This window comes from Theropithecus gelada, chromosome 6 (assembly GCF_003255815.1).
Source record: "Theropithecus gelada isolate Dixy chromosome 6, Tgel_1.0, whole genome shotgun sequence".
NCBI lineage: Eukaryota > Metazoa > Chordata > Mammalia > Primates > Cercopithecidae > Theropithecus > Theropithecus gelada.
The window spans coordinates 40437906-40451410 of NC_037673.1; the positions used below are offsets into that span (position 1 = coordinate 40437906).

At 42.8% G+C, this 13505-nt stretch overlaps 2 protein-coding genes and 1 non-coding gene across 4 annotated transcripts; all 3 read right to left on the reverse strand.

Annotated features, from left to right (window-relative positions):
• Positions 1-4840: 4840 nt before the first annotated feature.
• On the reverse strand, positions 4841-7402 carry RPL37 (ribosomal protein L37). The gene is made up of 4 exons (XM_025389356.1): positions 7255-7402; positions 6551-6686; positions 6262-6346; positions 4841-4960 (listed from the first exon to the last, which is right to left on the reverse strand). The coding sequence occupies exons 1-4, from the start codon at positions 7255-7257 to the stop codon at positions 4891-4893; spliced, it is 294 nt and encodes a 97-aa protein (XP_025245141.1). The 5' UTR covers positions 7258-7402; the 3' UTR covers positions 4841-4890.
• LOC112627272 lies at positions 5043-5122 on the reverse strand. The gene has a single exon (XR_003120117.1). It is a non-coding gene; the product is annotated as a small nucleolar RNA SNORD72 (small nucleolar RNA).
• A 4613-nt stretch (positions 7403-12015) lies between the features above and the next one.
• Positions 12016-12439, reverse strand: LOC112626349 (ATP synthase subunit f, mitochondrial-like). Of its 2 annotated transcripts, XM_025388356.1 has the most exons (2): positions 12301-12421; positions 12155-12183 (listed from the first exon to the last, which is right to left on the reverse strand). In XM_025388356.1, the coding sequence occupies exons 1-2, from the start codon at positions 12419-12421 to the stop codon at positions 12155-12157; spliced, it is 150 nt and encodes a 49-aa protein (XP_025244141.1). The 2 variants fall into 2 exon arrangements, with proteins under 2 accessions (XP_025244140.1, XP_025244141.1); XM_025388355.1 differs by having other exon boundaries at positions 12016-12439.
• Positions 12440-13505: the final 1066 nt, after the last annotated feature.

Here is a 13505-nt window from a genome sequence, read left to right on the forward strand (position 1 = left end):
CTATCTGTAACTGCCTATTATGTCACCTTCCACATACATACGTATAGTACATACATACATGATTGAAATGTCAGAGCAGGGTCTTTGTCTTGTTTTCCACTTAAAAGTTTCTGGGCATAGAATAGCTTTTGACACATAGTGGTCACTAAATAGGTATTTGCTTCATGAATGAAGGGCACCATTTAGTCAGTAAAAATAAAAGCGAACCACAGAATAGGTAAACTTCCGAGTGTCTAGTGTTGTCTTTTAACTAAGCTCCCCATTCCTCACTGCCCAGTCTCCCGACCTCTTGGCAAACTGGTTTTTCTTTGATGCTCTAACATGCGAGAGGTTTATGAAAAGTAAACACTAGCCTAAATTTTGCCAAATCCAGAATTTTAAAATATATCTTCATTCTCTTTGGCCTCAGCCACATGTGACCGATTGCCCCTCTCAAACAATCTCCTTTCTTGGTTTGTGTGACTACGTCCAATTCTAGTTCCCTGAGCTAATTCTGCAACCACTTAAGTCAACTGTCAACTTTAAGAGGGCAGGAACCACATCTGGTTTTGCTCCCACTGTATCTCTAACACGGCTTGGCACACAGTAGGTGCACCACACATACATATGTGAACAAATGAACTTCTCCCTCTCTCTACTTCTGTCTCCAATGGACAACTCCCCACATCTTACTTTGAGCCTCTAAATTATCTTTTGTTTTTGGAGTCTGTAAATTTACAAATGATTTCCATCAATACTAAATCAAGGATAGTTACTGAAGTTCATTGATGAACTCAAGTTCTCTTGCTTACTCTTGACTTCTAAATGCCTATCAAATCTCATTATTACCTCATTTCCATGCTTATATTTTTACCATTCTAACTCTTAAAATCAGTTTCCATTCACAATTGTTACTTCCAAATGTAGATATCCAGTCCTGACTTTCCAACTCAACTGCTTCCTAAACACTTCCCTCCCTCCTGGTGTCCCCACAGGCATGTCAATAAAACCCAACTTTACTATTTTCCCCTTATTACCTCTTTTGTATATTCCTTATCATTCTATATCTCAATGGAGCAACCACCTCCTCTCTTGCTTTTGTCCAGAAACCTAAGGCATCCCAAAACACCTGTCTCCCTGTTATTTTTGAGGCTAGCTGTATTAGACACAATGCTATTGTTACATATATGATCTCATGTAATCCTCACACACCTTATGAGATGTAGAAAATCATACAGAAAGAGGAGCTTGGAAGTTAGCTACTCACTTGCACATTCAAGTTTTAGCTGAGAGAACTCCCCAACAGCCCCACAGCCACTGCCTTAGTCTGAGTCATGATTTTCACATGAACTATTTAAGAATCTGTTACCTAGTTTTGCAGCTTCAAGACTCATCACATGCACACTAACACTTTCCACATTCATCTTGCTAAACAACTATTCCTAACATTCTGCTTTAAATCCTCCATAATTTGTCAAGACAAATTCTTCATAATCTGATCGCTGCTTTTCCCTCAATTCTTTTCTTACCAACCCTACATCCACCTTCTTCTAATCTGACAACCAGGGTGTCTGCAGTTTCATAGCTATGCCCTCCTCTGACTGGTTACCCTTATGTCAGCTGTTTCATTGCTGGCAAAGCCACTTACCTCCTCTCTCATCACGATTTCTTCAAGTCTTCCCTGGTTCAGCTTAAATCTTAGCCTGGCTTCACCTATTAAGTGACAAACTCCTTTCCAATGCTCTCACAGCAACTGGTGCATTTATCCATCATTGTGTGTGTGTGTGTATATATATATATGAACAATATGTAATTATCTGTGTCTCAATTAGAGGTGAGGCCTCTGAAGAAATTGTACTTTCAACTTTGGCTCAATAGTTTACTGAATGAATCTGCCTGTTATTACTTTTTATTAAGTGCAGGGCAGTTACTGTGGGAGTTACAATTAAGGTATGGTTCCCAAAGGTTTTCAATGCCATAGACTCAACCTTTCTATTTATTTATTTATTTATTTTTTTGAGGCAGAGTTTCGCTTTTGTTGCCCAGGCTTAAGTGCAATGGCGTGATCTTGGCTCACCGCAAACTCCACGTCCCAGGTTCAAGCCATTCTCCTGCCTCAGCCTCCCGAGCAGCTGGGATTACGGCATGCACTACCACGCCCGGCTAATTTTTTGTATTTTTAGTAGAGACAGGTTTCTCCATGTTGGTCAGGCTGGTCTTGAACTCCTGACCTCAGGTGATCCACCCACCTTGGCCTCCCAAAGTGCTGGGATTACAGGCGTGAACTACCGCACACCACAGATTCAACCTATTAGCCTTTCTAATTTTGTAACTTTACAGAACATAACCAGTTACATGTGTAAACAAGTAGTCTGCTTTATTTGACAGTCGGGGGCAAATCAACCTGACTTTGTGAACTGAGATGGGAGGGAAGCAGGGGCTGGAGGGAGGCTTTTCAAGGACAGAGTTGAAAAGCACATGGGGTACTTAGGAAAAATAAATTTAACATTTATTTAACATTAAATTTAATTTTTGCACACCGAAACGCAACACTGCAGAAAAAAGCATAATTTCTGCTGAAAAATTTGAAGTATAATGGGTATTTATACATAACTATAACTTAAGGCAGGACTAAGTGCTGTTAAAGACAAATATTGACAACAGGTGGGGTGTGGTGGCTCGTCCCAGTAATCCCAGCACTTTGAGAGGCGAAGATGAAAGGATCACTTGAACCCAGGAGTCCAAGACCAGCCTGGGCAACAGTTTAACTCCATCTCCAATGCAAAATCCACTGCTTATTTTGTTTCATTTGAAAATTTGGCAGCGATTCTCCTGCCTTAGCCTCCCAAGTAGCTGAGACTAAGGCACATACCACACCCAGCTAAATTTTGTATTTTTGGTAGAGATGGTGTCTCACCATGTGGGCCAGGGTGGTCTCGATCTCTTGACCTCGTGACCCGCCCACCTCGGCCTCCCAAAGTGCCAGGATTACAGCTGTGAGCCACCACACCTGGCCTCAAGGGTTGTTTACATTGGGGTCAGGGTACTTTCACAGCTTGGGCAACAAAAGTGAAGGTACTTTCACCAGACTGAAAGTCTAGTCTATCTTCAATAGACTATCTTCACTTTAAAGTTTGGTGACGACAGCCAGGCGCAGTGGCTCACGCCTGTAATCCCAGGACTTCGGGAGGCCGAGGCCAGCGGATCACGAAGTCAAGTTTGAGACCAGCCTGGTCAACATGTTGAAACCCAGTCTCAACTAAGAACACAAAAAGAATTAGCCGAGTGAAACTCCATCTCTACAAAAAACACAAAAATTAGCCAGGTATGGTGGTGTGCATCTGTAGTCCCAGCTACTCAGAAGGCTGAGGCAGGAGAACCACTTGACTTGAGCCCAGGAATTAAGAGGCTGCAGTGAGCTGGGATTGTGCCATTGCACTATCTCTAAATAACAAAGGCAATGGCAACTGGACTCTAACCATACATGTTTTTTTTTTTTCCCCTCGAGAGAGTCTCGCTCTGTTGCCCAGGCTGGAGTGCAGTGGCACAATCACGGCTCACTGCAAGCTCCGCCTCCCGGGTTCACGCCATTCTCCTGCCTCAGCCTCCCGAGTAGCTGGGACTACAAGCGCCTGCCACCACACCCAGCTGATTTTTTGTATTTTTAGTAGAGACGGGGTTTCACCGTGTTAGCCAGGATGGTCTCGATCTCCTGACCTCGTGATCCACCGGCCTCGGCCTCCCAAAGTGCTGGGATTACAGGCGTGAGCCATTGTGCCCAGCCCTAACCGTGCATCTTTAAAGTATAGTCTCACATCACGGGAAGAAGCCCAAGAGAGATTTAATCAGCAGGGTTTCTTTACCAGTGAATGTTCAGAAGCTGAGACCTGAAGGGTAAATTAGGAGTTAAAATACAGGATGAGAGTACCAATTAGGTAGCACATTATAAAGCCATTCCAGGTTACACGTAAAACGGATACCCTTCCAAGGCCAGGTTAAGAATCTCAGATGTTCTAGTATTCATGTTCCCTTCAATTGCCCCTGCCCTCTCACTCAGCAGTTGGTTGACTTTGTCCCTTCATTTCTTAAAAAAACCCCAACCCTGTCAATAATCCAGCAAAACTGTGAAGGCATGACAGCAAGTTTCAGCGCTTGCTTCAGCACAGAAACACCCAAGTTGATTTAGTTGAGGGCTAAAAAAATTCGACCAAGTAGTCCCACATCATTGCCTTTAGTATACAAATCTCAGGGGTTTTACTTGATTTTCCTTTATTTCCTGCTTAATCTTTACTTGTACCCAGCCCTACCTTTTCTCAAACCTACTTATTCCTGAGTCACACCTAGCAGGCTTTTTTCACTTAGCTAGTCACCTTACACAGCCCACAAGCCAGGTGTGCCAAGTGAGCATTACAGATACTAGGATTAGGTCATCTTTTGAAAAACAGAAGCCACCTAAACTCCTACCCATATGTTTCCAGTGGTACTCCGAGGCTCTATGTGACTAATCATCATCCCCCTCAAGTCATGACAGTATAGCAAACAAACATGCTACTAAAGGTAATTTAAACATCACGCTCTTTCAAATTTACTCGAACGCCTTAAATACCCATCTATGCCACATGAGCTGTGCTATTTTAATCTGCTGTATTGTCTTCCAGTGCCCTCTGCTTCAAGGACTCCAGGAATTCTGCTCGTTAGTCATTGACTTAAACCGCATCACAAGCCCAGTCCAAAGGAAACATTCCAAAACAGTCACTTAACAAGTAAATCTGATATTAAGCTAGCCCAGTCCTTAAACCTACATTATTTCACTGATGCTACAAGTCTAACTGATTAAAAATACCTCAGCACACACCAGATATGTATTTTTTAAAACCAGAACATTTATTGCATGACTAATCGTTGACATTCTTAAGATGAACTAGATGCTGCAACAGCTGCCCTCTTGGGTTTAGGTGTTGTTCCTTCACGGAATCCATGCCTGCACGATGTCAAAAACAAGAACAAGTTACTTCAGAAACATCGATGAATCAATTTTAATTTTTGTTAAACAGATTTCAATGCGCTTATCTCAGTTAAATGCTGAAATCAGTACTGCATTCATATGTTCAGACATTTATTTTTACAACATCACTGATAAGCTGCAATTCTTCACTTTGCTTAAAGATACCCATTTTCAGATATAGTTAATCACAATTGCAATTAAGGCTCAAAAACTTATTTGGCTATACTAGTCAAGGGCCAGTATGTTTGTTCTTACTTGGCAAGAGATCAAAGATTATTTGTGAAAATGGTTCCCTATGCTGAGAATAGATCACAACCGCTTTGACTAAGCAAGGAAAAAACAATGAGCATGTTTAATGGCAGACATTTTCTAAACCAAGAGCTTTGCATTTTAACTTACTAAACATCCATTATCTACTCTAAGAGAGGTCAACTATCCTACTTTTAAAAGCCTGGCTTCAGTTCAAGCTCCTAACTCCTATATCGTACTAACAGTCCATTCAACATTAAGCCCACAAAAACGTATGACTCTAAGTGCAAAGAGAGTTGCTTCAGCACATGAACACATCTATGGCTGTCCTTAAGGCAACAGCAGCAATCAGGGCTGTTTTCTATAGCACTCTTGCCCACAGCCACTATACTGAAGATTGAACAAAGCCTGACTCCCAGATCTTATTCACTACTGTCTTGACAAATTTTGACACCAATTAAAGATAAACCTAATAAATATCAACTCTTTGGGACCCTGGCTCAAAAAAATGCTCCTGACATTTAATTTATACTATTGTTTAGTGAAAAAACTAATAAAATCCAAAGTAACTGATCTCAAGGTTACAGTGGCAGAAGATAAAAGTTTTCAACATCTGGCCTGCGGCGGTAGCTCACACCTGTAATCCCAGCACTTTGGGTAGGCCCATGGCTTCAGCCCAGGAGTTCTGAGATCAGCCTAGGTCATGGCAAAATCCCATTCTCTACAATAAATACTAATTAAAAATTAGCTGGGCATGTGGCGGCGCACACCTCTAGTCCCGGGTACTCAGGCGGCTGAGGTGAGATCACCTGAGGCTGGGGAGACTGAGGCTGCAGTGAGCCGTGATCGTGCCACTGCACTCAAGCTTGGGCAACATAGTGAAGCCCTGTCTCAACAACCACCAAAAATAAAAATGCTTCCAACAACTCATCCCCAGTAACCATCAGGGTAGTGTTCTTTTTACAAGTAAACACGAGGGTTTCATTCAAGCCCATAGGACCAATTATGATCGAACATACAAACTGTACCTGAATCTGCGGTATACAATTTTTAGGTGCCTCATTCGACCAGTTCCGGTGGTATTTCGTCTTTTAGCCTTGGCACTCCAGTTATCTAAAACAAAGTTCAGAAAAGATTTCAAACGATTTTCCCCCACACACCTTGTAGGTATTGTTAACACACGAGTTTTATGCCACCTCATCCGCATACAGATGTACAAGTTTTAAGATAGGCACCAAATAAAGTTCAAACCTATGCCCCCACTTAAGTGCAATACAAACAAAAGCTAACACAGTTGGTCTGAAAAATGTTACTTACACTTTCTCTTGCGCTTGGCAGGGTAGCCACATTTGCCACAGGTCGACTTCTGAAGGTGGTAGGCCTTAGAGCCACAGCGGCGGCACAATGTGTGCGTCTTATTGCGACGCTTTCCAAATGATGACGTTCCCTTCGTCTGCACATTGAAGGAATAGATAACTATGAAACGCGACAATTTCTAGATTTACTCGAGTTCTCCGGGAAACCAAGTACTGATAAAATCTAAAGGCAATCATAAAGGTCGGAACTGTGGGAGAAGACTCCACGAATTCCAAGTCAGAGACCACTACCAGCATTTCACGTTACCTAAAGCCCTCCACAAGAGTTGCAACGTTCTGAAATATACCTTATCTTTATAGACTCCGGCCAGATAGCATCACCAATGAATTATTTGTTACACACAGCCAAACATTCCCAAACTCCTTCCTTCAGCTCCCAAACAAGGCTAGAGCTATGAAAGGTCTCCAAAGGTTGTACCGAAGCAAGGGACACAATGCGGCTCTAGCTCCACAATTACGGCGGGATCGGTCCCCCAAGCACCAATTAGCAGCCATTCTTCTGGCTCTTGAGGGCCACTGCATGCCTCTTTTCTGCCCACCAGTTCCCCTTATCCGGAATCTTGCCCGCCCCCCAAGGACAGCAGGCAGGGAGGCACAAAGAACGAGGATGGAACGCGATTCACACAGACCCTGGTCACAACTCACCATCTCGCTTCTGCAGCCGAGACCAGAGAGACCGGAAGAGAAGGCACTTCCGCTATATCACGCTCAGAAGCTTCCGCCCAGGGAAGTACTTCCTGCGGAGCGCTGTGCAGCGTTCCCAAGCGTCCGTCGCCGTAGTGTCGGTGGGGTCAAGAGGAGGATGCGGTACCAGGCGCGGCCAATCGCGTCTTCAGTGCCGGAAAGGTGGGCGGGACTCCCAGTTGGCTGGCGACCGGTTGGCCGAGTCTTCGCCTGCCCCGCTTGGACCATGAGCGGCTTTTCGTGCCGCCGTTCCTGGTGCTACTGTTACTGCTGATCGGTTTCGCGCGTTAGCAGGCAGATCTGTTGCCATATCGTGGATTACTGTCGTCTGGGCACATGGAGAACCTGGAATGCGTGGCTGGCCCTGCCTGGGGGTACACGCACCGACTGAGCGTCCCCGGCGTGTAATGACCGTGTGCGTCTGGGATCAGCCCTATTCAGGAGAAAGCAACTTCTCCAGCCGCCTCCTCCTTCCGATCCCGGAAGCTCTTGGCCGAAGCTGACTCTCCCTTTGAGAGGTCGCGAGGAGTAGGGAGGCCTGGAGTTGGAGCTTAGGATGTAAAGGGAAAGGCAAATAGTGATTTTTGTTATTGTTGTCGTTACTGTAGTAAATCAGAGGCAAATTATCTGATCCCATATTTCATTGTGCCGAGGAATCACACATGGAACTTGTTCAATGGTTTCCAGGGGCCTGGTCCCGTGGCTTAACGCCTGTAATCCCAGCACTTTGGGAGGCGGAGGCGGGCGGATCTCTTCAGCCCAGGCGTTGGAGACCAGCCTGGGCGACATAGGGAGACCCTGTCTCTACAAAAAATTAGCCAGGCGTGGTGGCGCGCGCCTGCCATCCCAGCTGCTCAGAGGGTGGAGGTGGAGGTCGCAGTGAGCTGAGATGACGCCATTGCACTCCAGCTTAGGTGACTGAGTGAGACTGCCTCAAAAAAAAAAAAAAAAAAAAAAAAGAAAAGAAAACTAAACATAAAATGTTGCCGGAGCTGCTTTTCTTTCTTGAAGGTTCTAGGAGGGAGAATCTGTTTCCTTTCTCAGCTTCTAGAGACTGCCCAAACTCTGGTTTATTGCTCCCTTGCATCTTCAAAACCTGTGATACTGTAGTTTCCCCCCTGTTTCTGTGGGGTTTAAGTTCCACCACCCTCAGTGGATGCCTGAAACCACAATATCAAACCCTATATATACTGTTTTTTTCGGTACATGTGTACCTGTGATGAAGTTAGATTTATGAATTAGGCACCATAAAAGATTAACAACTAATAGAGCAATCATAACAGTATACTGTAATAAAAGTTATGTGAGTGTGGTCGGTCTCTTTTTCTGGAAATACCTTATTGTCCTGTACTCACCTGTTTTTAAACCATGGTTGACCATGGGGTAACAAACCCTGAAATCCTGCAAAGGGAAACCTTGGATAAGTGGAGACTACTGTAGGCTTTCTCACATTGCATTACTGTTTATTCTGCATCCCTCTTATTCTTTTTCTTTTCCTTTTATTTATTTATTTTTTTTGTAGTAGAGACAAGATCTCACTATGTTGTCCAGGCTGGTCTTGAACTCCTGAACCTTCCTGTCTTGGTCTCCCAAAGGGCTTGGGTGCCCTGCCACCCCTCTCCTACTTTTAAGGCCGCCTGTGATTACATTGACTCCACCCAGATAACTTCCTTATCTCCAGTTTGGCTAATTAGCAACCATAATTCCCTCTGCAATTTTAATTGTCCTTTGCCACATAATCTAATTTATTCACAGGTTTAGGGGATTAGTACCTTGTTATCTTTGGAGACAGCCATTATTCTGCCTACCACAGAGGCTGTGAGAAATGAGGTCAGTGTAGAAAGGGTAGGACAGGTGTCAACCATTAAGGAACCAAGCAGTGTGACAGGCATTATGTCAGTCTCTTTACTCCAGACATTCCCAGAATTGAAGACAGGAGAGAGAATGACTTTTCCTCCTCTCTAGTGTGAGGTGGTTCTTTTTGGTGTATGTCAAATCATGTAAATTTTGCCCTGGTCAAGCAAACTCTTGGCTTTCTAGAGGTCTATGAAGGCTAGTCAGACCCTCCAACTTTCTATACAATTGCTAGGTTTAAGTCAGGACTAGAGACTATATCAACTTTTTTTTTTTTTTTTTTTTTTTTTTGCGACAGGATCTCACTGTGTCACCTGGGCTGGAGTGCAGTGGTGCCATCTCGACTCACTGCAACCTCTGCCCTCCCGGGTTCAAGCAATTCTTGTGCCTCAGCCTCCCAAGTAGCTGGGACTACAGGCACACGCCACCACACCGGGCTAATATTTTGTATTTTTAGTAGAGACGGGGTTTCACCATGTTGGCCAGGCTGGTCTCGAACTCCTGACCTCCAGTGATCAGCCCCCTACTCAGCCTCCCAAAGTTCTGGGATGACAGGTGTGAGCCACCATGCCCAGCCAGGACTAGATCAACGTCTGAAATGGTTGATCTAAGGCTGTTAGCCTAGGCATTCACCCCCTGACATTTTGCTTTTTGGCAATGACAGAAACTATATTAAGTCCTGCATCCATGGTTCTGATACAATCAAGTCTCTTGACCACCAGGACTCAGCACTGAGACCTGCCTCTTTTTATTTCCACAATACATGAAACTACTGTTGACTTTTGTCTTGAAAACATCACATAAATTCGTTAGCAGCAATTCAAGGGAGAATTTTCTATACATTCATATCTATGATAAAGTTTAATTTATGAATTAGCACAGTAAGATTAACAACTAATAATAAGGCCAGGTGCAGTGGCTCATGCCTGTAATCCCAGCACTTTGGGAGGCTGAGGCAGGCAGATCACCTGAAGTCGGGAGTTCGAGACTAGCCTAGCAAAAAAACAAAAAACAAAACAACAATAATAAAATAGAGCACATTTAAGACTTTTAGTCCTGTGTTATTCATTCCGATTTGAGGTCTATATTTTCAATTTTGTACCTCCTGGCTATATTTTATGTAATAAAGAACATCCTGGTTACACTCACCCTTCCCCCAACTCACTTCCTTTGCATTCTAAGGCTGTACTATGCAAATTTCTGTTATCAAGAAACAATTTTTTTTTTTTTTTTTTGAGACGGAGTTTTGCTCTTGTTGCCCAGGCTGGAGTGCAATGGTGCGATCTCGGCTCACCACAACCTCCACCTCCCGGGTTCAAGCAATTCTCCTGCCTCAGCCTCCCAAGTAGCTGGGCTTACAGGCATGTGCCACCATGCCTGGCTAATTTTGTATTTTTATTAGAGATGGAGTTTCTCCATGTTGGTCAGACTGGTCTTGAACTCCCTACCTCAGGTGATCTGCCTGCCTCGGCCTCCCAAAGTGCTGGGATTACAGGCGTGAGCCACCATACCAGGCCATCAGAAAACAATTTAAACTAGACAGCCTGGCATGGTGGCTCACACTTGTAATCCCAGCACTCTTGGAGGCCAAGGTTGGAGGATCACTTGAGCTCAGGACAGCCTGGCTCAAGTGTCCTGAGACACTTAGGGAGACCCCATCTCTACAAATAATAAAAAAAAATATGGTTCACGCCTGTAATCCTAGCACTTTGGGAGGCTAAGATGGGAAGATTGCTTAAACCCAGGAGTTCGAGACCAGCCTGGACAATGTAGTGAAACCCTGTCTCTACAAAAAAAATTTTTTTTTTTTTTTAAAAAGCTGAACAGATTGGCACAGGCCTGTATTCCCAGCTACTCAGGAGGCTGAGGTGGGAGGATTGCTTGAGTCTAGGAGTTTGAGGCTGCTGTGAGCTATGATTGCACCATTGCACTCCAGTCAGGGCAACAGAGTGAGACTCTGTTTCAAAACAAAACAAAACAAAAACTTCCAGAAGGAAGTTTAAATTTCAATGCTAAGTTTTCCACTTCAAGTGAACACTTTTTTCCCATCGGCTTTGAAATCTCAGAAAGGTTATTGTGAGAAAGGAGCATACTTAAGGTGGAGCATTGGAGAGGAGACTGGTGGTTTGAGAGACCTGTTATTGAAGTACCTTCCTGATCAAGTTGAACAACAACAACAAAAAATTGGCAATCTTTATGACAGTGTCAATCAAATTGTGGGCCTGAGGTGGGATGCATCACTTGAAAGCCATACTTTTGAAATACATATTTAAGAACTCTTACCTAGAGTATGATGGTGGTTACCAGAGGGAGGCTGGGAGTTGCGGGGAAGGGAAGGGTGCTGGTCAAGGGATACAAAGTCATAGACAGAAGGAATAAATTATAAGTATTGAAGGTGATGTATATGTTAATTTCAGTGAATCATTCCACACTGCATACATATAAAATTACTGACTATCCCATAATTATATATGATTATAATTGGTCAAAATAAATAAAAATTTTAAAACTCTTCAATTTTATAAAACTCTTACCTAATATTAATTTTTAATATCATATGAGGATTTTTTTTTTTTTTTTAAAGAGTCTAGGCTAGAGTTACTTACTACAACCTCGACCTTCTGGGCCAAAGCAGCTCTCCTGCTTCAGACTCCCATCCCGAGCAGCTGGGACTACAGATGTGCACAACCACGACCAGATAATTTTTACATATTTTGTAGAGACAGGGTCTTGCTGTGTTGCTCAGGTTGGTCTCAAACTCCTGGTCTCAAGTGATCTTCCTCAGACTCCCAAAGTGCTGGGATTACAGGCATGAGCCACCTCGTCCAGCCAGGATTTTAAAATACTTTTTTTTTTTTTTTTTTTTGACACGTACCAGTCATCTTTTATTTGGAGGTTAATTCCCATTAGGACATGAAAGGATTCAGCAATGATCGAGATTGTGTTCCTCACGGAGGGGCTCAGGCCAAGGTCATGGGGTCAGGGGTTGGTGCATAGCGTGTCCTCTTCAGTGGTATTTGCGGAGCCGCTCGTGCTTGAGATGCTTGTAGGAAATGCTGTAGTTGAAGAGCACATAGCATGCCAGCACCATGGTAATCCCCGAGATGCTCCCCTTCTTCACGTTAATGTACTTGTTGTAGTACCGGTAGTAACCTCTTTGAAATGCTCCGAGAATGCCACTAGGGCTGAAGTCCCGCATCAAGATCCAGCTTGGCAGCTCCCCCAGTTTGACCTCCAGAAGTTTCTTGTCCTTCACTGGTACGACTGACACCATCTTGGAGTCCTGGTGTCCGCTGTCTAAAATACTTTTTTAACCTTGGAGATACCAGAATTGGATTACTCATTATCCTTGGTTCCTAATAGCATTGGTTCATGCATGTTCTGCTTTTATTTACATATTAGCTATTTACCTTTAACAATATAGTAGCCCTGATAAGCCCAACTCCTACATTGTAGGATATCCATGATCTCCTTCTCAATCCCATCCCATCCCCAAGCTTCCCTTATGTGAGATAACCATCATTCTGAATTTCATATTCATCATTCTTTGATTTTTGTGTTGTAAAATTTTAATGACTTCATGTGTACCCTTAAATGTAAGTGTGTGTTTATTTTGAACTTTTAAAAAAGGTGTCATATTATATATAATCCTTTGGGATTTGCAGTTTTTCCTCACTATTATTATGATTTCTCTATATTGTGGGTCACTGAAGTTCATTCTTTTTGAATGCCATGTAATATTATGTTATAAGAAATATCACAGTTTATTCATCCAGTATCCTGTTGCTAGTTATGCAGAGCAGATCGCTTTCAGGTTCTTGTGAACTATGAAGGAGTAAATAAAGACCAACCAGGTAATTTTCTTAAAATAAATATAATAAAAAATCAAAAATATAAAATATTAAATAGTAATGTTTAAGGTGGAAGTATAAATTTCCCTGTAATCATATTCTCAGAGATAACCAGTGTTAAAGTTTGGGATATCTCTTGACTGTCTTCTTTAAAATATAATGTATACCTGTATACACATATTGTATACATATACTGTATACACATTAACTTTTTTAAAACACAAACGAGATCTATAACTTGCTGTTTCCATAGCAATATATCATGGATATCATTACTTGTCAATATGTAGAGATGTACTTTATCCTTTTTAACAGTTCTTTAGTGTTTCACTGTCGACATGTCAATATTTATTCCCTAAACCTCAATTTTGGTTATTTTCAATTATCTACTATTGTAAACAATGTTATAATGCAGATTCTTGTACATACATCTTTGGGTATTTGCTTCATTATTTCCTTAAGATAATTTCCTAGAACTGGAATTACTGTGTTGAAGGATATGAAGTT